The sequence below is a fragment of the Oryctolagus cuniculus genome, chromosome 11 (genome assembly GCF_051225735.1).
Source record: "Oryctolagus cuniculus isolate XC-2025 breed Fujian yellow rabbit chromosome 11, ASM5122573v1, whole genome shotgun sequence".
NCBI classification, from domain to species: Eukaryota; Metazoa; Chordata; class Mammalia; order Lagomorpha; family Leporidae; genus Oryctolagus; species Oryctolagus cuniculus.
This window is the reverse complement of record NC_142877.1, coordinates 60087015-60112555: the sequence shown is the minus strand read 5'-3', so window position 1 is coordinate 60112555 and position 25541 is coordinate 60087015. Positions and strand designations below refer to the sequence as shown.

Genomic DNA, 25541 nt, shown 5'->3' with positions numbered 1-25541 from the left:
TATCTCCTGTTTCTCTGTCCCAAAAATCAAAAAACAATGAAAAAATGAGGATGATCTCTAGGAGTTAAAATGGAGCAATTTCCAGGATATATAAAGTGAAAAAGGCAAAATGCAACAGAAGATATACATTATGTTACATATTAACTTAGAAGAAAAATGAGTGGCCTTCAAAAAGTTCATGGAAAATGGGATTAAAGATAAATTTAGTTACACACACACACACACACACCCCAGAAAAGTTGAAATTTAATTTTCCATGAGCTTTTTGGAAATCCCTCAATGCAAATAAACTTTGCACACATCACTTGACTGTATCCCCTAGGTCTGGAGGAGTCAAGACTGCCAACAAATCCCAGTCAGTAGGTTTTCTTCAAAGAAGTATGGTGAAGCAATGCTAAAATCATTACAGGAATACTGCAGGATTGAACAAACGAGAAACCGTGCTGATGCTTGTTGGAAATCAGGATCCCTGCTGGGAGGAAGGAAGGTAGAACAGGAAAGGAGGGAAAGTGAGGAAGAACCTTGTTATTCCAGAAATTAAGGAAGTACTTAAAAGATAGTAGGGTGGGGCCCAGTGCTGTGGCGCAGCAGGTTAACACCCTGGCCTAAAGCAACGGCATCCCATATGGGCGCCAGTTTAAGACCTGGCTGCTCCACTTCCAATCCAGCTCTCTGCTATGGCCTGGGAAAGCAGCAGATGATGGCCCAAGTCCTTGGGCCCCTGCACCTGCGTGGGAGACCTGGAAGAAGCTCCTGGTTCCTGGCTTCAGATCGGTGCAGTTCCAGCTGTTGCAGCCAATTGGAGAGTGAACCATCGGATGGAAGACCTCTCTCTCTCTCTCTCTCTCTGCCTCTCCTTTCTCTGTGTAACTCTTTCAAATAAATAAATCTTTAATAATAATAAAAAAAAAGATAGTAGGGTATCTCAGGAGCAGAGGCCAGTTCCCCAACTGCCAAATAAGGGACAATCTGACCATAAAAATCACTTAGGACAGGAGTAGGGGAAAAATAGGACTCCATGAGTCTACACTGAAAACAGATAACTAAAAAAATATACAAGGGAAAAGAGTAAATGTAGAGGGACGTGGTAGAGCTGGAAAATCCACATGATGAAGAGTGGTTGGAGTAAGAATGATTGATGGGGGCTGATGCTATGGCATCCCATAGGGCACCAGTTCTAGTCCCAGCTGCTCCTCTTCCGCTCCAGCTCTCTGTTAGAGCCTGGGAAAGGAGTAGAAGATGGCCCAAGTCCTTTGGACCCTGCACTAGCATAAGAGACCCAGAAGAAGCTCCTGGCTCCTGGCTTTGGATTGGATCAGCACCAGCTGTTGCAGCCATTTGGGGAGTGAACCAGCGGGTGGAAGACCTTTCTGACTTTCCCTCTCACTGTCTATAACTCTACTTCTCCAATAAACAAAATCTTAAAAAAAAATTAAAAAAAAAAAATGACTGATGAATACTAAAGCACAGCATCTGCATGGTAGGAAAAGGTGCATGCCCAGACTGCTCATCAGTAGTAAGGGGGGAACACATACAGTACAGAAACTGAGTAGCACCTTCATTAAAAGAATTGTCATCACCAATGACAGCCCAATAGTGTTCCAACAGAAGGAATCACTCAGATCTAACCATGAGGAAACACCCAACAAATCAAAAATGAAGAATATTCTACTTTAAAATGAGAGCTGGAGGGGCCAGTGTTGTGGCACAGCAGGTTAAGCTGCCACCACAGCAGTGCATTCCATATGAGCACTGGTTCAAATCCCAGGCGGTCCACTTCTGATCCAGTTCCCTGCTAATGCACATGGGAAAGCAGGGGATGATGGCCCAACTACTCAGGACCTGCCCATCCATGTGGGAGACCCAGATGGAGTTCCAGGCTCCTGGCTTTGACCTGGCCCAGCCTCAGCCATTGCGACCATTTGGGAATTAAAGCAGCAAATGGACAATCCATCATTCTGCTTTTCAAAAAAAAAAAAAGAAGAAGAACAACAACAACAACAACTATGTGGTATCTATGGAGAAGAGTGAGAGAAAATATGCTAAAGCAAATGAAGCAAAGTCTTAACTGAATCCGGGTACCTGGCACATCGAGTGTCTTTTGGGTAAAGAAAAGAACATGGTGTTCTTTGTTCTAGCAAGTTTACTTTTGTACCTTTGTGAGGTTGAAATCATTTCCAAATAAATTTTAGAACAGAAAAAAAGACAAACTTCCTAATATGCAAGACTGGTGAAGATGTAGCACAAAGCATAAGCAAGCTGGTCGCAGAAGGAGTATGAAAGCCCTGATATAACTGGTGTTACACAAAACAATACTTGTGTGTATTTCAGAACAGACACAGAAGGGAACGAGCAGTGGTGGCCTGAGCTTTCCCTTTGTGCCCTTGCATCTGTTTCATCTCTTTATAACAGCAGGCAACTTTCCATAGAAACTGAAAACATTCGACTGGCCAGCAGTATTTGTGGCCGAGACGGGACTGAAGGCTTACCCACCTTAGGGAGGTCCAGGAACAGGTGCTGGGAGGACTTCACCACAGGGCTCGACCGGCACACTTTACACTGCGGCTTCTGTGAAAGGAGAGTCCAGAGAAGGGGTGACGGGCGGGCCAAGGTCAAGATCAGGACTGCAGGTCAAGGGGAGCTGTCTGGGCAATCGCAGGGACACAGAGGGAGGAGCCCCTCAGGCTGATGTCTGGTTTAGCTTCACACTCCCTGGTCATGTGGCCCTCTCTCAGCTTGGAGACTCAAGGCTGCAGTGCTAACACTGATTCCTCCCGGTTTCCCATCACACTGCTACCACTCCAGAGGAGGAAAAAGCATTCCCTGAGCATAGGCCAGGCACACAGCACTGCACTGTCCCGAGCTGGGTAAGGGGAAGAAGGACAACCAAAGAGACGACACACGTCCCCTCTCCTTGAGGAGGTTCCAATCAGACTAGGGACGGAGGGCTTACCTAAGAAACCAGGGCACAGCTTTACAAAGCAAGAGGTCACTTTACCTGAGTGGTAAAGTGGACACATAAACTCTGAAGGAGGAAGGCCTAAGGAGTAAACAGGCGGGGCTAACGAGAGAAAACTTCCCAGCGGGTTTCTACCCAAGATCCTCTCTCACGATCCCTCCTGAACTCCACGTGTCTACACCCAACTGCCTACCTAGCAGCTCTACTTGGGCATCCAATAAGCATCCTGGGCGTAACAAACCTGACACTTCCACTGCATTCCACCTGAAAACCTGCTCTCCTTGCTCACACGCGGATGGTGCTCCCGTCACCTCAAGCGCTCCAGTCACAAACTCATCTCTCTCTTCACCACCCCAAATTCCAGGCCATCCAGCTCTTTAGAGTCCTCCCTAGAACATGCATCTCAAACCCTCCTCCCCACTTCCCGCCTGCCTCCCTCCCATCTACATTCCACCCAGCAGCTTGCCTTTCATCATTGTAACAACCACTTATGACATTTGCACTGTTAGTGCAAATAAGTATATGTAAGTATCTAGAGAAAATTCAAAGTATCCAGGAGAATGTACGTAAGTTACATGTAAATACTACATCACTTTATAAAAGGAACTTGAGTATCAGTTAATTCTGGCATCCACAGGGAGTCCTGGAACCAATCCCCACCCAGACACTGGGAGGTGACTGTGATTATTTGCTTGGGTGGTGTTGGTCTCCTCCCTGTAGCAGGTAAGAGTCCACCTTATTCACTGCCTGATCCTCAACACCTAGAACCGGCCTAGGATAAGGACTCAAAAAATGTATGTCAAATAAATGAGCGAATAAGTAAGTTAGCCAGTGAGCAAATGCAGACTTGAAGACAGAAGGTCTTCATGGAGAAGAGAAAGAGCCACACAAGCCTGAACGGTTAGCCTGAAGGAGCAGCAGAGGGTGAGTGAGTAAACACGTGTCTACTTCCTGGCAGAGCACTAAGCACACAGTGAGTGCTCAATAAGCATTTTTCAGAAAGTTTCACTTGAAATGACGAGTTGCTGAAATGGGTCAGAAAGGGCTACTGGTAAAAGGTCTTAAATGTTAAAATAAAAATCCTCACTGGGACCAGACTGGGCCTTAAAAATATGCACTGTGGCCTTCCAGGCTCCCTGGAGACTCTGCTCTCACCTTGAGCTCGATGGCATTGATGAGCTTGCCACACTTGTCACACTGGTCCCCGCGGGCCTCCTCATAACCACAGAAGGGACACACCCCCTCCACAAAGCGGTCAGCCAGGAAGCGGGCACAGCGCTCACACCGCAGTTGCTCCACAGTGTCTTGCAGCACAAAACCTCGAGACAGCAACCGCTGGAAGATGTCCTGGGTGATCCTGGCAAGGTAAGCAAAGGACAAGGAGAGCCAGCCAGAGGAGTGGTGCACCCCTCTTCCTGCCACTCCAACCAGGGACCCAAACCCAGAGAAATCAGGCAGATGGCCCAGCCAGCCCAAGGCCACTCTTTAGAGTTTACTGGCTGAGTCCAGTGCCCTCATGCATATTCCCCGAGCAAACACACAATCTCGTCCCTCAAGTTTAAGGCTTCTTCTTGGCTACCCTGGCCATTGGTCAGGCTTCTGCACACAATGAATCCCCTCGCCAATGCCTGGACACCAGCACACGGGATAAATTTCAGGGCTCTATTCAGATCCTGTGTTTAAGCAGAATGCCCAGATAGCAACCCATCTTCCTTCCACCTCCAAGCGACTGTCACCGTCCCCAGCCCCAGCCTTCAACCTCCATCTCTGCTTCGTTAGAAGATACCTACTTGGTCTGTTGTGGAGTGGTGGTGCGACCAAAAATATCAAATGAGATATTGAACCATCGGTAGATGTCAGCATGAATGATGTGGTACTTGTCACAGATCTCCTGGGGTGTCAGGCCCTCCTCCATAGCCTTGGTCTCTGTGGCTGTACCATACTCATCTGTTCCACACAGATAGAGGGTGTTCCACTGGCGTAGGCGAGAGTACCTGGTAAATGGCCATCAGAGGGCCCTGAGTCAGCTGGTCTTTTGTGCCAAGGTTCTCCTCAGTCCCCATCCACCAGGCATCCCAGAGGCCCACACCCCCCACAGGAGGTCCCTCCCCCATCCCCTGGCAGCTGGCTCCACCTGGCAAAGACATCTGCACTGAGGACGCAACCGATGATGTTTCCAAGGTGGGGGACATTGTTGACATAAGGGAGGGCACTGGTGATGAGCACGTTCCTTTCCCCAGCCACAGGCAGCCTGGCACGGAAGGAGGAAGGGAAAGTCCATGGAGGGGATGCAAGGGTCAAGAGACCCAAAGTACACAGAACACACGGACACAGACGTTCCACAGTCACAGGCTCTCGCACGAGTACATCTGAAGTCTTTCCTCACAAGAGCCCACGGGACCACAAGGTCCCCCACGACCATAGATTGCAGAGCCCCGAGAGCTGCAAGCACAGGGCCCTGATCACACAAGCAAGCCTTACGTACTGCTATCAAGGAGACTCATCCCACCACTGGTTTCCACGTCTTTCACTAACAACTGGTTCTTTTCTCATTCATTCAAACTTCCCCAGTATTGACAAGTCTCCCTAGACTGTCCATCATCTGTCTCTTGCTATCCCTAGGAGCACTGCCCAGCGCTGACCTCTCCCCTGTTTCCCAGGTGCTATGCAACCTTGCCTCCAGTCCCTCTCTGAAATTCTTGCAGCTCATCACCCTGTACAAGTCTCACCAAGCCCGTTCAGGCCCCTTGACTCCCCCCTCCCTAACCTCTATCTATTTCTTCGTGGCCAATAACGTAAACCAACAGGCACCAGCTATTGCCTCCACAGAGCCCCTTCCCTCCCCACGTTTTCAGGATCATTCCTAGTCAGCTTCTCAATCTATCTAAACATCTCAAGGCACTCAGTTCAGTACTCCTTCCTCATACTGTATCGCTCTGGACAGCTCAGTTGCACACACCCTGCCAGCCCCCTCCCTCCATAGCACTGACACCTCACCTAAATGCCTGTCATCTTCCCAGCTATTCTCTCATCCAGTTACCACTGCCTCCCAATGCCTTCACATTAACCTTGCCTCTTCCAAGCTGCTGCCAGTCCCAGGCAGATGGCCTGTCTAGTTTCTAACACATACGACAGCTGATCTCCTCACAACAGCTTTCCCTGCGTGCACTGTCCTTTCTACCCATAATTGAAGACCACAATTTTCTCTGAAATCCAACTGAGAAATCTGCTGCTTCAGGAAAACCTTTCACTGACAATCAGCCTCCCACTCAATTTTTCTCATACCCCAAGCCCCTAACCACTTCTGCCTTTCTCACACATGGCTCCTGTTCAGTTCCCCATTACCTCTCGCACGAGTGTGCTTACTACTGCAGCAGACATATAGGTGAGCAGGCTCTGGGTTCTGCCTGCAGCGGGGAACATTCTGTTCTACAGTAACTCCCCATTATCTGTGGGGGACACATCATAAGACCCCTCCCTGTGGCTGCCTAAACCTGCAGATCCTACTGAACCTAGGCATACACCAGAGTACCTCAAAAAGTTCATGGAAAACAGAATTGAAAGGTAAGTTTATTTTGGTGCAAAAAAAATTTTTGAAGCAATCTATGCATATAAAGAAACTTCAAAATATTCACAGAAAATTCATATAATAAAAAAACTATGAGCCGGCGCCGCGGCTCACTAGGCTAATCCTCCGCCTAGCGGCACCGGCACACCGGGTTCTAGTCCCGGTCGGGGCGCCGGATTCTGTCCCGGTTGCCCCTCTTCCAGGCCAGCCCTCTGCTGTGGCCCGGGAGTGCAGTGGAGGATGGCCCAGGTGCTTGGGCCCTGCACCCCATGGGAGACCAGGAAAAGCACCTGGCTCCTGGCTCCTGCCATCGGATCGGTGCGATGCGCCGGCCGCAGCGCGCCGGCCGCGGCGGCCATTGGAGGGTGAACCAACGGCAAAGGAAGACCTTTCTCTCTGTCTCTCTCTCTCACTGTCCACTCTGCCTGTCAAAAAAAAAAAAAAAAAAAAAAAAAAAAAAAAAAAAAAAAAAAAAAACTATGGGGCCGGCGCCACGGCTCAATAGGCTAATCCTCCACCTAGCGGCGCTGGCACACCAGGTTCTAGTCCTGGTTGGGGCACTGGATTCTTTCCCAGTTGCCCCTCTTCCAGGCCAGCTCTCTGCTGTGGCCCGGGAAGGCAGTGGAGGATGGCCCAAGTGCTTGGGCCCTGCACCCGCATGGGAGACCAGGAGAAGCACCTGGCTCCTGCCTTCAGATCAGCGCGGTGCGCCGGCCGCAGCGCGCCAGCTGTAGCGCACCAGCTGTGGTGGCCATTGGAGGGTGAACCAATGGCAAAAAGGAAGACCTTTCTCTCTGTCTCTCTCTCTCACTATCCACTCTGCCTGTCAAAAAAAAAAAAAAAAAAGTTATTGTTAATGTCTTGCTGTGCCTAGTTTATAAAGTAAGCTTGAGCATAGGTGTGTATAGATAGCAATAAACAGAGTATGAGGGTACTAAAAACAGTGGTGATGGCTTAAGTAATTGGAGTGAACCATCGGATGGAAGACCTCTCTCTCTGCCTCTCCTTTCTCTGTGTAACTCTGACTTTCAAATAAATAAATAAATCTTTTTTAAAAATTACAAAAATGTACCGTGAAAAAAGATACTTGAAACCCGTGGTGGGTGGGAAGGACACTAGAGTGGAGAGTATCACTATGTTCCTAAATCTGTACATATGAAATACATAAAATTTGTAGACCTTAAATAAAAATTTTAAAAAAATTTGTGAATTGGTTAGAATTTTCCATTTAATAGTCTTCAGACTATGGTTGACCACACGTAACAAACACACAAAACAAGATCATGGACAAGGGAGGCTCACTGTGCTCATGTAACTGTTTGCTGGGATCAGAGCAACAGAGAGCTGCGAAGTGGGAAAAAGGGTCCACGGAAGGCAAGCACACACTCCAGCCTGAGATGAAAATCGGTAAGACCACTTAGTCTGCCTAGAGGGTCTTCAATATCCATTGTCTCACCCTCCACTTATATTTTTAAACATGTTTGCCTGTATGAACACCTGCAAAAGTCTATCTTTCATTCACTACGAGTTCAAAGTGCTTAATTCTAAAATGAATCCACAATACTCAAAAACTACTCAAAATGAGCAAATGAATACATAATGGACTTCCATTCATTCACTCAAACTTTATCAATATCTACTAAATGCTTGACCCTGCACATAAGCACCTGGGCCCCACAAAAGGAAAGAAACAGGCCTGCTCTTCAATAAGCTTAGAAATTACTGAGGAAACAGACAAGCGATGAGGCAGTGACAACCATGAGAGGTCTCACGCTGCATTGAGAAGGACAGGGCAGAGCTCCGGGCTGGCAGAGCTCCGGGCTGGCAGAGCTGCACACCAGCATTCCAGGGAGGAGAGGCAGTGCGCACGAGGACACACAGGTGGGCGCGGGCACCCTCTCAGCCCTGCTTCCCCCTAAAAGCTCACCCTGACCCATCTGCCTCTAGACCAAGCAGCCTGCAGTCACTGACCTGATCAACTCCTTAAAAACACAAACTCTTGCCCCTTGGGCCTTTGCACCTTAGGGTTTCTCTATCTGAATCACCCTTTCCCCATCCTGACCCTTCACCCTTTCCCCATCCTGACCCTTCACCCTTTCCCCATCCTTACCCTTGCCTAACTGCCGCCTACTCATCTTCTAAATCTTTACTTTTTAAAAGAAGCCTCAGGGCCAGTGATGTGGCGTAGCAAGTAAAACTGCCACCATCGAGTCCCGGCTGCTCTTCTACCGATCCAGCTCTCTGCTGTGGCCTGGGAAAGCAATAGAAGATGGCCCAAGTCCTTGGGCCCCTGCACCTGTGTGGGAGGACCAGAAGAAGCTCCTGGCTCCTGGCTTTGGATCGGCCCAGCTCTGGCTGTTGTGGCCATCTGGGTCTCTCTCTGTCTCTTTCTCTCTCCCTCCCTCTCTCTCTGCCTCTCCTTCTCTCCCTCTGTAACTCTTTCAATAAATAAACAATTTTTTTTAAAAAAAAAAACCTCTAAGTCTCCTGATGTTTTCTCTCATTGTATCCTGTCCTTTACCATCATGATCTACTAAAATCTGCAACTAGACATCTTTCTGATCGTTTTTTAAATACCTACCCACTAGACTCAAAGTTCCATGAAATCAGAGGGCCCGTCTGTTTTGTTCCTGTCTATTAACATTTCTAAGCGCACTCATCTGTAGCCACTCACACTGGATTCTGCTGGGGCCGACGCGGGGGCAAGCTCTCCAGGCCCTTCTCCCAGGCAGTGACAGCCACGGCAATCTCTTCCTCAGAGAGGGTGGCCAGCTCCTCCTCCTAGAAGAGCAGACAGAACCCCTCACCAGTGAGGGGGCCCCCAGGACACAGAAACTCTATCTTCACTCTCCAAGAACTGAAAAGGTTAGGGGGCACCTCCCAACCTCCCCAGGGCTCTGTCCCAAACCTCAGGCTCATTGCTGACAGCCTTGTCCTCAGGTGGGCTGGGCTGGGGCTGCTTTTGGAGGTAGGGCCGAAGAGCCAAGATCCCCTGCTGTTTCAGCACAGTTTCTGCAGCTCGCTGACATGGCTCCTGGGTGCTCAGTGTCTGGAACCAGCTGCGCAAGGCTCCCAGCTCATCTGTGGGCATGGGGGGAAGAGGGAATCAGCAGGCGTGAGGAGCTGGACTGGGCAGGCAGGGACCTCTTCCCTGCTCTGTGAGATTTCTCCAGCCACTCTCCCAGCTCCCTCAGCCATCCCCTGCTGTAGCTGCCTTGTCAGGCGGGCCAATATTCTACTGTTCATTCTACAACCCCTACACCAAGCTCCCGGAGCTGCAGGTCTCACCTGGGAGGTAGGCTGGGTCTTGGAGCAAGGGGTACAGTGCTCCCCACAAAACAATGTCAGCTAGAGATTCTGTCTCCTTTGTTAGGGAAAGAAAAGGGTGAACAGGTGAGAAGCTCAGCTTTTTTTCTCAATATTAATAATACTTTCTAACCTTTACTGAGCACTTACTACATGTCAAAGACTCTGTTAAGCATTTTATATTATCTAGCTCAATCCTCACAATAACTCAATGAGATATTACTAGTACCCCCACCCCATGTGTGGAAAAAAATTAAGAATTAGAAAGTTGAAGTGGTTTGTTAATGTTACACTGCTAGATCTGGTGTTGTAGCTTAGCGAGGTAAGCCGCCACCTGGGATGCAAGAATCTCCTATGGGCGCTGGTTTGAAACCTGGCTGCTCCACTTCAAGTTCAGCTCCCTGCTAATGTGCCTGGGAAAGCAGTGGAAGACGGCCCAAGTACTTGGGTCCCTGTATCCACATAGGAGACGTGGAAGAAGCCTGGGCTCCTGGCTTTGGCCTGGCACAGCCTGGGCCATTGCGGCCATTTGGGGAGTAAACCAACAGATGAAAGATTTCTCTTGTTCTCTCTGTCTCTTCCTCTCTATGTAATTCTGCCTTTCAAATAAATAAAAATTTAAATAAAAAATGTTATTCGGCTAGTAAGTGGCAGCGCTAAGGTTTTGTTTTTGTTTTGAAGATTTATTTTATCGGCCGGCGCCGCGGCTCACTAGGCTAATCCTCCGCCTAGCGGCGCCGGCACACAGGGTTCTAGTCCCGGTCGGGGCGCCGGATTCTGTCCCGGTTGCCCCTCTTCCAGGCCAGCCCTCTGCTGTGGCCAGGGAGTGCAGTGGAGGATGGCCCAGGTGCTTGGGCCCTGCATCCCATGGGAGACCAGGAAAAGCACCTGGCTCCTGGCTCCTGCCATCGGATCAGCGCGGTGCGCCGGCCGCAGCGCGCCGGCCGCAGCGCGCCGGCCGCGGCGGCCATTGGAGGGTGAACCAACGGCAAAGGAAGACCTTTCTCTCTGTCTCTCTCTCTCTCTCACTGTCCACTCTGCCTGTCAAAAAAAAAAAAAAAAAAAAAAAAAAGATTTATTTTATCTATTTGAAAGGCAGATCAACAGAGAGAGATCTTCCATCCATCTTCTAAATGGCTGGAACAGCCAGGGCTGGGCCAGGCCAAACCCAAGAGCCAGAACCCCATCCTGGTCTCTCACATGGGTGCAGGTTGGGCCATCTTCCACTGCCTTCCCGGGCACATTAGCAAGGAGCTGGATCAGAAGCAGAGCAGCCACTCAAACCAGACTTGGAAATGGGATGCTATACACCACAAGCGGCAGCCTGAGCCACTGCAGCACAACGCCAGCCTTGGTGCTGAGGACTGAACATGCTAAGTAACCATTAGCCACCTCCCACCTGCAGCATTCTGCAGTCCCCGCCTCAAAGTCAACTCACCCCAGTCAGGAAAGGACTGTTCTGCCGACTTAAGCTCTGGTCAACATGAGTCAGGGCTCTCCGGACTGGGCCAAGAACATCTTCCCCCTTCTTGCCTTGGACCACTAAATAGTACAGGGCAGCAGACAAAACTGGCTAAAACGCAGGGGACATGGGTCAGGACGGCCATGCCGAGCAAGGACCTGCCTGCCATCCCCCGTGCTTCAGCCCCACCTGCAGCTCTGTGGCTTCCCATTCCAGCCACTGGTTGGTGAGGTCATCTTGCTCCCAGCCAGACAACAGAAAGAAGTATCTGCCCAGGGAGACAGCAGCCAAAGACACAATTAGAGGAGCCTCGTCTGTCCAGCCCATTTCTCCCGCCTCAGTGAAATGACGGTTGCAAGTAAGGCCACAAAAAAGACAGCGAGGCCTGCTTTGGTTCATCCATCTCCCCACACCACAGGACCAATACTGACCGGCAGATTGCACTAGTGGAGAAGAGGTAGTTGCCACCATCCAGTTGCAAGGCGGGGACCTTAGGCCGGGCCAGGAACGGGACCACACACTCTGATGCAGGAGAGGAAAATGGGTGAAAAACAGGACCGGAAAAAAAAAAAAAAGAAAGAAAGAAAGAAAGAAAAGAAAAACGTGATCAATGTGAACAATCTTGCTTTGTTCAGTGAAGGGAGATGGGCAGTCTCAACGTGGAGGTTCCAGGATAGGACCACCGAAAGGGGGCGGGTCTAGAATGAGCTGGAGAGACCAGCAGGTGTTCGGCCAACACTGGCAGCTGGAAACAACAGATGGGGATTGCAGAGAGGAGCTGGTGGCGTTGGGGCAGTGCTGCAGCCCAGAACGGGAACAACTAAAAGCAACTAGAATATGGAAGAATGAACGGAAATCACGCTGGAAAAACGAAATTGGAGGATTGACAAGAGAATCGTTCAAAAGCCACCCAGACACTGGCCTAGAGAGAGAAAAGGTAAACAGAAAGAAGTGTGCGGGTGCTTTGGGTGGGAGGGAGGCATCTTTTAAGAATGGCTAAGGGTGTCTGAGAAGTGGGATGGTTCATAGACACGGGGGAAAGGTTGGGTGTCTGAGAAGTGGGATGGTTCATAGACACGGGGGAAAGGTTGGGAAGGGGAGACCGGCTTTTGGGGAGTAAGGCGGGGTTTGGAAGACAAAAATGGACAGGCTAGAAATTAAGGGTGCGCTGAGATCAAGGGAACGGAACGGGGGGGGGGGGGGACCGGAGGTTTGGGGACGACTTCTGCAGGGTGTCAGACGTGTTCCGGTCCCGCCCCCCTCATTCACCACCACCCCCAGTACCAACACGAGTACCTTCGGGGCCTACGGTGCTGATGAGCAGCTCTGCTCGGCCCCGGGCCCTCCCGGCCGCTGCCAGCACCGGCAGGCTTCCAGGCGAGCCCGGACTCACGAACAACCTCATTTCGCCGGGCACCCCACGCTGATGCAACCGGAACCGGCCTCCCGCCTTTAAGTTGAGCGGCCGCCGCGAAGCCCGCCGGGAAATGCAGTTCTGTATTAAGCCGAGGCTCTCGCCGCGCTCCCGGAAAGTAGACTATTTCTCCCATCATGCAACACTGGCGCACAGGAAGCGACCATAGAGACGGAGAGACTGCACACGCGGTACTAGAGCGGCGCCTTCTTGGTGCCGGGCTCAGGAGCGGAGGGGACTCTGCGAGTTTATCCTCTGGTCCTCAGGGCTGTGACAGAAACCGTGGCCGTTTCTCGTTCTGTCGATGTGGAGGATGAAGTGGCCAAGTCATAATAGAAGCTACTCGTAATGGCCAACTCTCGTTTTTAAGGATCTGAATATTTTATTTTATTTGAGAGGGAGACAGAAAAGGGCGGGGGGCGGGAGCGGAGGAGAGATCGCACATCGGCCGATCCACTCTCCAAATTCCTGCAACAGCTGCGGCTGGGCCAGGGACTGCGTCCAGGTCTCCCTCGTGAGTGAGAGAGACCCAACTACTTGAGACTCCACGAGTAGTCCCCAGGGTGCGCAGTCGTAGGCAGTCGTGCGGCATCCGGAGACTTTACCACTAGGTCTGATGCCCGCCCCTAGAGTTTCAGAAGAGTTATTATGATCTTACTTCAGCAACAAACTGGAAGTTAGTGTGGGTATCCCAGCAACAAAGAAGAGTGTGGCTAGTTAAAATACTGATTTATCAGCAATCTGTAGGTCTACACAGTTACAGCTAGACAATCTCATCGAAGGGAAGAGAAAAATCTGAAGGAAGAATGTCCACTGGAGGTAAGGTTAGAAGGCTAAGTGTTTGGCAACAAGTATATGTTATGCCAGGAAACACATGTTAGAAATTGAGAAAGGACCCTTACTCATCTTTGTATCGCTTTAAGAATTAATACCTAATAGAATTATGAGCTAGGACTGTTCTAAGCACTTTACATATATTAATTCATTTAATTTGCAAAAACCTCTACGAAAGTTCTGAGTTTTTTTATTTCAGTGGAAAATAGCTTTTAATTAAATTTTTAATGAAGATTTTTTATTTATTTGAAATACAGAGTTAGAGAAAGAGGTAGAGACAGAGAGAGGTCTTCTATCCGCTTGTTCACTCCCTACATGGCCGCAACAGTCGGTGCTGGGCCGATCCAAAGCTGGGAGCCTGGAGCTTCTCCCGGGTCTCCCATACTGGTATAGGGGCCCAAGGAGTTGGGCCATCTTCTACTGCTTTTCCTAGGCCGTTAGCAGAGAGCTGGATCGGAAGAGGAGCAGCTGGGACATGAAACGCCACCTATGTGGGATGCCGGCACTGCAGGCAGAGGCTTAACCTACTAGCCACAGTATGAGCCCCAAATAAATCTTTTTTTTTTTTTTTAAATGGAGGGGCCAGAGCTGTGGCATAGTAGGTTAAGCTTCTGCCTGCGGCACCGGCATCCCATATGAGTACTGGTTCATGGCCCGGCTGCTCCACTTCTGATCCAACTCTCTGCTAATGGCCTAGGAAAAGCAGCCAAAGATGGCCCAACTCCTTGGGCCCCTGCCACCCACATGGGAGACCCGGAAGAAGCCTGGCTCCTGGTACAGCCCCAGCCGTTGTGGCCATCTGATAGTGAACCAGCAAGAGGAAGATCTCCCCACCCCCAAAACTCTTTCAGACAAATAAATAATTCCTAAGAAAAAAAATGATATGGGGTACTACCTTAGCAGCACACACAGACTTCCGGGAACTCAGAAAAGAATGCGCTTTAAAGTGTGATGAAAGTGTGGTGAAAGGGGTTCAGACCTTTCAGCTGAGATCTGAAAGAGTAGGTGAGGTGGAAATTGGAATGAATGGAGAGGAGAAATGGTTCAGGCAGAGTAGACAATGTGTGCAAAGGATCAGGGATCTCCACACACCTCAGGAGCATGAGGGATCATGTAAGGCTGTAGCGTGGAGTTTGTGGTGGGGAGTGTGAAAGGCCTAAGCTAGAAAGGGAGCGTTTATGTCAGTCATACTGTAGAACTTGGATCTTATTCTGACGACAATGAGGAGCCTTTAAAAAGTGAAAGTCAGAGGAGTGCAAGATGTATTGTGTTTAGAAAGATCACCTGGCTGTCGTGCCAGGCATGGACTGGAGAGAAGCTAAACTATAAGAAAACAAGTTAGGAGGTTACCATCCAGGCTAAAGAGGTAGAGCTACTGGGATTTAAAAAAGTAGGGGCCCAGCTCTGTGGCGTAGTGGGTAAAGTTGCTGCCTGCATTAACTCATCCTATATGGGTGCTGGTTCCAGTTCTGGCTACTCCACTTCTGATCCAGCTCTCTGCTATGACCTGGGAAAGCAGTGGAAGATGGCCCAAGTTCTTGGGCCTCTGCACCCGCATGAGAGTCCCAGATAAAGCTCCTGGCTCCTGGCTTTGGATCAGCTCAGCTCCGGCCATTGCAGCCATTTGGGGAATGAACCAGTGGATAAAAGACCTCTCTCTCTCTCTCTCTCTCTCTCTCTCTCTCTGTAATTCTGCCTTTCAAATAAAATAAATATTTTTAAAAGCCATAAATATTATTTATATATATAAATTCTTGCATATGAAGAAATTAACTCACTCACCCATATTCCTGTCTAACTCACTCAGGGAAAAGAGAATCCACTCCTCATTAAGACCCCTCTGACTGCATGCTTCAATCACAATCTCTCCCTTATCTTTGGAAGCAGAGTGGCTGCCTCTATGTATCTGAAAGCCACCTATGGATTTTCCCTTCTGAGATTCCTTTTCTCTACCTCAGGAGCAGCAACTCTCAACTATTTATACTCCTTTTCCCTGCACTAATTAGGGGGATGAAGGTGGAAGAGTGGTCCTTGCACCGGATTTTGCCTCACTCCATGAGATAACTGCTAAGGTTTTCAGCACTGTCTGCTCAGTGTTGAACACTTACTGCATGGATGAGTGTTTGGCTGAGCTTTCGTCTCAGCAGTGCAGACCCTGTTGGGACACCTACATGCTTATCACAGTGTCTAGTTCAGGTCCCAGCTCCACTTCTGATTTAGCTTCTTGCTAATGTACATTCTGGGAGGCAGAAGGTGATGACTCAAGTATTTGGGTCCCTGCCACACCTGTGGGAGGCCAAGATTGAGTTCTGGGCTCCTCGCTTTGGCATGGCCCAGCTCCAGCTATTGTAATTTGGGCAGCGTACCATTTCTGTCTCTCTCTTTGTCTCCCTGCCTTTCCAATGAATAATTAAGAAGAAAAAGTAAGGGCAGGCTTTTGGTGCAGCTGCAAATCACCACTTGGGACACCCACATCCCCTATCAGGGTGCCTGGGTTGTGCCCTGGCTCTGCTCTCCCTTGAAGTTTCTTGGATCCCTACCATCCACATAAAACTCCTGGATCAAGTTCCTGCCTCCTGGCTTCAACCTGGCCCAGTCCTCGCTATTGTGGACATTTAGGAGATCTGTCTCTCTCAGCCTCTTTGCCTTTCAAATAACAAAGGTTAATGGAAAGGAGGCAATAAAGAAAAGCTACAGTGTAGAAGCAATAGCTTTGGAGAAGGCAGAAGAGGATGGGACCGAAGCTCTTAACAAAAACACCAGCCGAGTGAAGAATGGAAGTGGGAAGGAGGGTTGAGAGGAAAGGTTGACATATGTTGGCAGTAGAACAAACGAAGAAAGATCTGAGGCAGAAACCTGGCACTGGCCACCTAGCCCTCAGGTCACGTGTCATGGAGGAGACCTGGCCCTGTGATATCACCAGGGGAGGAATCCTCCCTACCAAACCCGAACACTGTGCAGTGGAGAACCTCAGAGAAGGGGAACAGAAACATGCTCAGAAAGGGTGGATTTTAAAATGCTGCCTCCCCTCTCTCCTTTTCTCAAATACGTGAATATTTTTTAGATTACTGGATTTAAGCCCTGGGCCCACTCCCCATTCCAGCCTCCTGCTAATGTACACCCTGGGAGGCAGCAGGTTACTCCTCAAGTGGATGGATGGGTCCCTTTCACTCACTGGGACACCTGGATTGAATTCCCAGCTCCCAGCTTCAGCCTGACCCACACCTGGCCCTTGCAGATTTTGGGGGGAGTGAACCAGCAAATGGGGGCACTCCCCTTCTCTTTCTCTCTTAGATAAATATAAATAAATAACTATTAAAGAGCTGGCAATCCAGGGGTGATCAGTTCCCACCTTCCACCAGGGAGAAGCTGACATCAGTCCCTCATCTACCTGTCATAGCATCTTGTTCAACTACAGTATTCATTCAGTTAGAATCCCTAAGTCTAGTATCCTTAGTTAAGGTGAGGTGCATCTCCCTTCCACTCCAAGAGGGTTCATTCCCCTCGCTGAGCTGCAGGGCCTAACAGGGCGCCTTGCATCCAGGGAGCACTCAGCCAGTCCTTGATAAGAGCGTGGATGAATGAACTCATACACTGCAGGGGCTGTATCCACACAGGAGTACAGAATGAGGGCAAGGTTTCTCAGCTCCCCAAAACACGCCCTGGGCTGGGAAGACAGAGCTGCGTCAACACCTCTGTTTCTCCCAGCCACTTTCTCTTTCTCTCTGACTTGGTCTTACTGTGTCTTTGGCTCTGCCTCTCAGAGAGTGCACAGGAAGCACGCAGCTTTAGGTCTGAGGTGTTCGGTAACGGAAACAGTGATGCCTGTGCAAACTGAATGCGAGGCTCGCAAACCTCCTCTTCGTCATCGCGTCCTGCCTCTCTTGCTGTGGCTCCCTCTCAGCCCTGACTCTGTCTCCTCCTCTCCTTCCTGTGGCCACTGCAAGACTCACACTGCACCCAGGACCCGTGCTCCTGCCCCTGGATCTTCTGAGGGGCTCCACAAGGTACTTGGAGGAACATTACCAAGCTAGGCCTTATCCTCTGATTTCCTGCCGTGCTGGCCACACGGCCCTGCTGACCACATCCTCCCACACCTCACTTATATACTTCCTCACAGACAGGAGTCCTCAGCCCCCAAAACCTACCCTGACCCCTCTCCCACACCCCCCGCTTCACCCTCACCTCTTACCCCAGGCTGCCGTCCTCACCCTCCTGACACTGCTCACTGCCCCATGTCCCTCTACCTGAAGGCAGTCAGCCCTGCACCCTTCTGGATCTCCAACACCCCCTTTTTCTCACAGGTGGCAGTGCTGGCCACAATGCTGTCTGGCCGGTGGTGGCCAAGTACCTGGGGCAGCCTAGGGCTGGGGCCCCGAAGCTCTTCCCAGAGGTCCCAGCTCTGTGCCCTCTATGCCTTTACTTACACTGGGGCAGATGGCCGGCAGGTGTCTCTGGCTGAAGGGGACAGGTTCCTACTACTTCGAAAGACCAACTCGGACTGGTGGCTGGCCAGGCGCCTGGGAGCACCCGCCACTTCCAGACCCGTCTTTGTGCCAGCTGCCTATGTGACAGAGGAACCCATGCCTTCCAGGAGCCCAACTACCACTACCCCCAGCCAATCCCTCTGGACTCCTGGTGGTGAGTAAGCCCTAGGCTGTCCCCTGTCACCTTCCCCCAACCCTGGCTGCTGGGAGTCACTGGCAGGCTCCCTCTCTCCCAAGCTCCCGCTGATCCCTCCTCTTATTTCCCCTCATCCCCATCATGCTGTCCTCACCCCATTGCCTCTCCTGGTCCCAAGTCTGCCAGATCTCATGTCACTTTCCACAGCCTCCCTCTGCTTTCCTTGATTTCCAGGATGGGGGACCCAGCCAAGATGGTGCGTCTGATCACCTGCCCCTTCCCCCCACTACCCGGGTCCCTCTATTTCCAGGGCCGAAGTTGTTTGGTGGCTCCCTGGAGGAATTGCAGCTGTCCCAGGCATCCCCAAGCACAGCCCAGGCATCTGAGCAGCCTCCTCCCCTTCCCCCCAAAATGTATAGAAGTGTCAGTGTTGCCAATTTGAGGTCCAGGCCCGGGAAGCCCTTCCAGGAAGGATCCAGAGGAAGATCTTTCTCCCAGGAAGACTTGCTGACCACGGCCAAGGCCAGCACGGTGAGTCACCACTCTTCTTAAGGAGCACGGCAAGGCCGGCACTGCTAGCCCCGGTTCTGTGCCCAGCGGCCAACAGGACAGATGGCAGCCCTGCCCTCAAGGGACACACACTAGTGAGATGGCCCTGGTACAGTTAAGTGCCACAAAAGAGGCTGAGATGATTAGGGAAGGTGCCTGAGGTGACCGGCTTTCAGCAGGATTGAGAGTGGGAGGAGAAGCAGCCGCCGAATCAGGAGCGAAGAAGGGGCTGCAAGTAGCCAAGGCCCTGAGGGGACAGGAAGCCTGGCCCAATAGCACTGAAAGAAGCCCCTTCTTCCCTACTCCCGGGCCAGGGCCAGGGCAGGATCTGTCCGCACCAGCAAGTCCCCTTTGGAAAGGGAGCCGCCTGCCTCGGCCCCTCCCCTCCCACTTTCTCAGCAGTGGGAGGGAAACGGCCCCTCCTCCCTCTCACTCCCGCAGCTGGGATCTCTGATCCCTCTCCCCCTCTCTCCCTCTTTCACCCTGCAGGATGTGAGGGTGGGGCGCTCCCCTCACCCCCCCACAAAGAGTCTGTTCCCCTTTCCTGCGGCCCTGGGGTGGGGGTGGGGTGGGGGCGGAGGGAAGTTGGCAACAGGAAGTGAGGAGAAAAGCAAAGAAGACCGTGAGGGAGAGAATTTTTAAAAAGCAGCCGGGGACTGGGGCTTCTCCACCAGTCCTGGGTCACCCCAGCCGGGAGCTGGTGGTGAGAAAATGGTGGTGGGGGGAGAGGAGGGCGTAAGGAGGGGGAACCGTAGGAAGGGCGAGGCGGAATAACCACCCCCTTCTTCACGCTCTCCTGGCAGGCAGGACCCCAGCCCCTCATGTCAGAGCCCCCTGTGTACTGTAACCTGGTGGCGCTCCGCCGCTGTCCCCGGTCCCCGCCGCCAGGCCCCGCTTGTGCCCCGCTGCAGAGACTGGATGTCTGGGAGCAGCACCTGGACCCCGACTCCGGACGCTGCTTCTACGTAAACTCGCAGACCGGCTGCAAGTCCTGGAAGCCCCCTCGCCGCCGGCGCCCGCCAGAGACGGTGAGACCCTGCCTTCCTGCTCGCCCCAAGTCCCTTCAGGGCCCACAAAGTAGTGTGCACCCTCTCACAGGCAGATTGTGGGGAGGGAGCCAGCAGCCGGTTGACAGGGCGCCCGGATGTGTAGAAGCTATATCTCCCCCTCCCCTGACCCAGAATCCTGGCTCCATGGAGGGGACGGAGCCCCTGAATAGAGAAAACGGGGTCCTGCAACCTGAGGCAAAGGGCACGGGATCTGACACGGGGACCCCAGAACTGCTTGATCCACAGGTGAGATGCCTCCTGCCTCCCAATGAGCTGGCAAAAAGCCAGCCTTTTAATGACTTTCCTGGGCAAGACCTCCTCTGTAACCCCCCACACCCCCTACCTCTCACCCATATCCGGAGCCCTCTTCCCCTCCAGCCAGGGCCCGGGCTGGAAAGTTCCTCCACCTGCTCTCCAATCCCCTTTCTCACCCCGCCCCTGCCAGCGCACCTCCCGGCTCCAGCAGCCTCCGGCCTCACAGACCCCTCGACCTATGCCGCAGCTCCTGGAGGACCCCCACGTGAGTTTCCCGCTTCCCTGTCAATGTCAACGTCTTACCTCCCTGCCCTACTCCCCAAATTTTACCCCTCAAAAATATCTCCTTCTTTCCGAGTACCCTCATCTTACCCAGCCCTCCCGGCCCTACCTTTAAGGGAACTCAATCCTGGGAGAAAAAAGACCCTGCAGGGAGAGGCGTGGCCGCCGTGGGGGGCACAGGGTGACTGACGGACACCGCTCTTTCCCGTCCCGTTCCCAGGAGGTGGAAAAATCAGGCCTACTCAACATGACCAAGATTGCCCAGGGCGGGCGCAAGCTCAGGTGAGGGGTGGCGGGAAGAGAGCAGGGGCCTGGGCTGGATGCACCGGGGTGCAGCGGGGTGAAGGGACAGCGCGCTGCCGGGCTGCTTGTATTCTGACCTTCGCACTGCCGCCACTGCCCCCGACCCGCAGGAAGAACTGGGGACAGTCTTGGGTGGTGTTAGCGGGCAACAGCCTAGTGTTCTACCGAGAGCCACCGCCGACTGCGCCCTCCGCGGGCTGGGTGAGTGTGCGGGAGGGGACGCAGCTGCTTTCCGCTCCGCGGGGTGGAGGCGCCCGCGCGGTGCGGAGAAGTTGAAGGAGTGAGGACGCCTCCCACCTCACAGCCATCAGGTGAGAGCGAAGCATTAAGGGAAACAGCGCCCGAGCTTCAGTTTCCCCCCATCCTGATTGCCAGGGGCCAGCGGGCAGCCGGCCCGAAAGCAGTGTCGACCTGCGCGGGGCGGCCCTGGCGCACGGCCGCCACCTGTCCAGCCGCCGCAACGTCCTGCACGTGAGTGCCCTCCCGCGCGTCCCTGCAGCCGCGCCTGTCTCCCCGCGTCTTGCTCCTCGCCGCCGACCCTAGCCTTTTCCCCACCCGCCCCTCAGATCCGCACTGTCCCTGGCCACGAGTTCTTGCTGCAGTCGGACCACGAGAGCGAGCTGCGCGCCTGGCACCGCGCTCTGCGTGCCGTCATCGAGCGGCTGGTGAGATGCGTGGGGGACGCGAGCGGGAGGGGCCAGGATGGATCCCAAGGAGTCGGGGAGGAACAACAGGAGTCAGGACGGAAGGGGGCAGGGCGTAGAGCGCTGGCTAGGGTGCTGTGGGCCTCGGGACCCCGGCAGCCTGTTAAGGGTCTCCTTCCCTCAAGCGAGGGGGTGCAGATTTCTCCTCTCTCTTCCTACTTCCTATATGATCCACTCTGCCCGCGCGTCTGCCCGGGTCTAGGATCGGGAGAATCCCCTGGAGCTGCGTCTGTCCGGCTCGGGCCCGGCGGAGCTGGGGGAGCTGAGCGCCGGGGAGGACGACGAAGAGGAGTCGGAGCCGGTGTCCAAGCCGCTGCTGCGCCTCAGCGGTCGCCGGAGCTCCAGTAGGAGGCGGGCCGGGCAGGGCGGGGCCTGGAGCGGGCGGCCAGGCTGCTGTGGGCACTTACTCCGCCTGCCTCTCCGCCGCAGGTCGGTGTCCTGAAGGCGCTGAGCAGAACCGAGTGCGCAACAAGCTAAAGCGGCTCATCGCCAAGAGACCGCCTTTGCAAAGCCTGCAGGAGCGGGGACTGCTTCGAGGTGAGCTGGGCTGTGCCTGCTGGACTAACTGCTCCTTCCTGCCTGCCTGATTTTGCAGGCATCAGCCCATTGCCTGGATGGGAGCGTGGCAGCGCGGCTCAGAACTGCTGCCCTTCCCAGAGCTGGCTCAGAGTTTCCTGAGAATATCACTTTTCCGGCCTGCGCCCCGGCTCACTAGGCTGGCTAATCCTCCACCTAGCGGCGCCGGCACACCGGGTTCTAGTCTAGGGGCGCCAGAATCTTTCCAGGTTGCCCCTCTTCCAGGCCAGCTCTCTGCTGTGGCCCAGGAAGGCAGTGGAGGATGGCCCAGGTGCTTAGGCCCTGCACCCCATGGGAGACCAGGAGAAGCACCTGGCTCCGGCCTTCGGATCAGCGCGGTGCGCTGGCCGCAGCGCACCAGCTGTGGCGGCCATTGGAGGGTGAACCAACCGCAAAAAGGAAGACCTTTCTCTCTGTCTCTCTCTCTCACTATCCACTAAAAAAAAAAAAAAAAATCACTCCAGAGGATTTAGGGGACGGGGAGTTGAACCTCGTTGCCCGGGCCTGGCACAGCAGCAGGAAGGCCAGTCCCACCTGGAAGAGGGGCTGAGAAGGGCTTCCTGGAGTGACTGCGGGCCCTAGCTTCCCACCTCCTACTGTTCCTCCCCAGACCAGGTGTTCGGCTGCCAGCTGGAGTCACTGTGCCAGCGGGAAGGGGACACTGTACCCAGCTTTGTGCGGCTCTGCATTGCTGCTGTGGATAAAAGAGGTCATTTACCCAGATGCCCCAGTATCTCCCCTTCCGCAGGCAAAGACCTGAAGCTCCCCACCTCCTCCTGCCTGGTCTTCCTCCTGCCCTCCCCTCTCCCCGCTCAGATCCTCAGGGGCCCTGCCCCACCCGCACCTGAGCACAGGAGCCCCTGTCTGCTCCCTGCCTCCTCTCCTAGGTCTGGATGTGGATGGCATCTACCGGGTGAGCGGGAACTTGGCAGTAGTCCAGAAACTCCGCTTCCTGGTGGACAGAGGTGAGAAGGCTTGGGGCAGGTGGTGGTGCTAAGAATGGCCCGTCTCAGAGCCACGTGCAGCTCCAGCTGAGGGGGCTGGCGGGACTGGGAGGCTTTCGGGCTGGAACTCCATGTCTGAGCTCCTGATCTCTCCTCACCCATGTTGCAGAGCGGGCCATCACCTCCGACGGGAGGTACGTGTTCCCAGAACAGCCAGGACAAGGTACTTACTTGGAACCCCATCCCCCCCCTCCCGCCTCCTGTATTTTCCCTGCTCCCTGGATTCCCCCACGTGCTGCTCCTGGGGTTAGGGTGCTCATCCCCACCTTTGCTGGCTTTCCCAGTCCCTCTGGGCCTTTGTGGGCTAACCTCCCTCTCCTCCCAGAAGGGCGATTGGATTTGGACAGTGCTGAGTGGGAAGACATCCATGTGGTCACCGGAGCTCTCAAGCTCTTCCTCCGGGAGCTGCCCCAGCCTTTGGTGCCCCCCACGCTGCTGCCCCATTTCCGTGCTGCCCTTGGTAAGAGTTGGGAGCTTGGGGCGTCACACCCTCAATGGGGCGAGCATGGAAGTTCCCATTCTGACACAGAGAATAGCTCTGGACTCAGGTGCCAACTCCAGTTGTCGTTTGTGTGTGCATGTTTAGAGGACAGAATTGACTCCTGAGGCTACAGAAGGGTTACGTGAAAAAGCTGTGGTAGAGGAATGATGCCTTCCTTTCCCAGGTGTGAGGGAGAGTGGTGAATTGACCCACCCTGTTCTAGCACTTTCCCTAACCTCACTCCCATGCTGTCTTTGCTCTCTCTCTGTGAGTTTAGCACTCTCCGAATCAGAGCAGCGCCTCTCTCAAATACAAGAATTAATAGGCTCAATGCCGAAGCCCAACCATGATACTCTGCGGTACCTCCTGGAGCATTTATGCAGGTCAGAGAGACTGAACAACTTCGTTTATGCTGGGCAGGGTGGAGGGCGGCATGCGGCAGGAAGTCTGTTCAGGTGGGGTGAAGGTAGGGAAGTGTAAGGCACAGGTGGAGGAGACAGTAGGCACTTAAAAAAAATCATGGGAATCAGGCGAAGGCATGTGGCGCAGTTAAGGTGCTGCTTGGGACACCCACGTCCACCTCATCAGAGAGCCTGGGTTTCAGTCCCAGCTTCACTTCCCATTCCAGCTTCCCACTAGTGCATACTCTGAATAGCAGCAGATGATGGCGCAAGTCTTTGGATCCCTGCTGCCCACATGGAAGACAAGGATGGTGTTTCAGACTCCAGGCTTTGGCCTGGACCAGCCCCAACTTTTATAGACATTTGGAGAGTGAACAAGCAGAGGGAAGAGCGCTCTCTGCATGTCCTTCCATCTATCTCTCTGCCTTTCAAATAAATGAAAAAAAATTTCATGGAAAAAAAATTAAACGATATTTATGTGTTACAAAAATTTTTTTGATGCACAGGTTTTGTTTTGTTTTAATATTTATTTATTTGAAAGACAGAGTTACTGAGAGAGAAAAAAGAGGTGGAGAGAGAAAGACAGACAGACAGAGATCTTCTATCCACTGGTTCACTCTGCAAATGGCCACAATGACCAGGGCTGGGCCAGGCCAAAGCCAGGAGCCGGGAGCCGGAGCTTCATCCGGGTCTCCCATGTCGGTGTAAGTGCTCAAGCACTTGGGCCATCTTCTACTACTTTTCTCAGAATATTAGCAGAGAGTTGGATTGGAGTGGAGAAGCCAGGACATGAACTGGTGCCCATATGGGACGCCAACACTGCAGGTAGCAGCTTAACTTGCTGCACCACAGCACCAGGCCCCCGCTCAATGCACAGATATTTGTTAATAACAGATTTTCCATCAGTTTTTTGAAGGCCCCTCCTATTACCAGGGTTGAAGCCTTTGAAAGTTAACATCAAATGGGGGAAGGAGATGACAAGCCCAGGGATGCTGTGAGAGAAGCAAGGGAAATCTCACCTCTTCCTTCCCTCTGCCTGGTCTCCCGCTGGGGTGGGAGTGATGGCATGTCTGCAGAAAGGGGATGGTCATTTGAATCACAGCGTGTGAGATTGCAGGCAAGGGGGACTGTAGGGACTGTCCCTGAAGCTGGGAAGCAGCAGCTGGACCCCAGGCTGGACCTTCAGGTTGTATCCTGAACGTGTCTCCCCTGGTCCATCCCCATGGCCTCTGGCGGGGGCTCCCTCTGTGGATCCTTCAGCCACCACGTGGAGGGGTCCCAGAGTGAAGTCTCGCCTGGCCAACCCTCCGAAGGCTTGGATTGCCTTGAGTGGCAAGCTGCTGCCTCACGTCCCCTTCCCTTGGCCTGTGTCCGCAGGGTGATAGCACACTCGGATAAGAACCGCATGACCCCCCACAACCTGGGAATTGTGTTTGGACCCACCCTGTTTCGGCCGGAGCAGGAGACATCGGATCCAGCAGCCCACGCCCTCTATCCGGGGCAGGTAGTGCAGCTGATGCTCACCGACTTCGCCAGCCTCTTCCCTTGACCAGGCAAGGAAGGGAGCAGCTGTCCTTCGGTCACCCTTTGGTGGTGGCGGCAGGGTGTTCTGAGATCATTGCTTCGAATCCTGTTTCCTGAATGACTATTTGAGAGGAGAAGCTGGGAAGGGGTGAGGGAGCTGCACGGCAGGGCCTGGGAGAGCCAGCCACACCTCTTGTTCCCTGTGCCACCTTCCCCGAGATAACACATAAAGCAGCACAGAGCGGCA

The 25541-nt window shown here is 53.0% G+C and overlaps 2 protein-coding genes across 11 annotated transcripts in view; one reads left to right on the top strand and one right to left on the bottom strand.

Moving 5' to 3' along the window:
• MARS1 (methionyl-tRNA synthetase 1) overlaps positions 1-12725 on the bottom strand; it is a 20793-nt gene extending 8068 nt beyond the window's left edge. For all 5 annotated transcript variants that reach the window (XR_016216823.1, XR_016216822.1, XM_002720913.6 and 2 more), the window contains exons 1-11: positions 12592-12725; positions 11727-11817; positions 11485-11563; positions 11272-11406; positions 9816-9891; positions 9436-9608; positions 9202-9308; positions 5094-5210; positions 4750-4953; positions 4115-4316; positions 2494-2568 (exon numbers count right to left, since the gene is read on the bottom strand). Coding sequence is in view for 3 of the 5 variants with exons in the window: in XM_002720913.6 (XP_002720959.1) it covers positions 2494-2568; positions 4115-4316; positions 4750-4953; positions 5094-5210; positions 9202-9308; positions 9436-9608; positions 9816-9891; positions 11272-11406; positions 11485-11563; positions 11727-11817; positions 12592-12700 (1368 nt within the window). In the remaining 2 variants the exon portion in view is untranslated. The remainder of the gene's footprint in view (positions 1-2493; positions 2569-4114; positions 4317-4749; positions 4954-5093; positions 5211-9201; positions 9309-9435; positions 9609-9815; positions 9892-11271; positions 11407-11484; positions 11564-11726; positions 11818-12591) is intronic.
• Positions 11906-25541, top strand: ARHGAP9 (Rho GTPase activating protein 9). 6 transcript variants are annotated; one of them, XM_089308591.1, is made up of 18 exons: positions 11906-12232; positions 17848-18184; positions 18477-18697; positions 19519-19743; positions 19897-20010; positions 20210-20284; positions 20522-20583; positions 20715-20805; positions 20980-21075; positions 21171-21269; positions 21511-21652; positions 21738-21845; positions 22495-22593; positions 22772-22849; positions 22998-23051; positions 23214-23348; positions 23647-23752; positions 25148-25541. In XM_089308591.1, exons 1-18 carry the CDS (start codon positions 11999-12001, stop codon positions 25317-25319), a joined length of 2448 nt encoding a protein of 815 aa, XP_089164717.1. In that variant the 5' UTR covers positions 11906-11998; the 3' UTR covers positions 25320-25541. The 6 variants fall into 6 exon arrangements, 5 of the variants coding, with proteins under 5 accessions (XP_089164717.1, XP_017205973.4, XP_051688917.3 ...); XR_016216824.1 differs by lacking the exon at positions 11906-12232 and adding an exon at positions 17041-17550 and having other exon boundaries at positions 20909-21075; XM_017350484.4 differs by lacking the exon at positions 11906-12232 and adding an exon at positions 17277-17550 and having other exon boundaries at positions 19627-19743.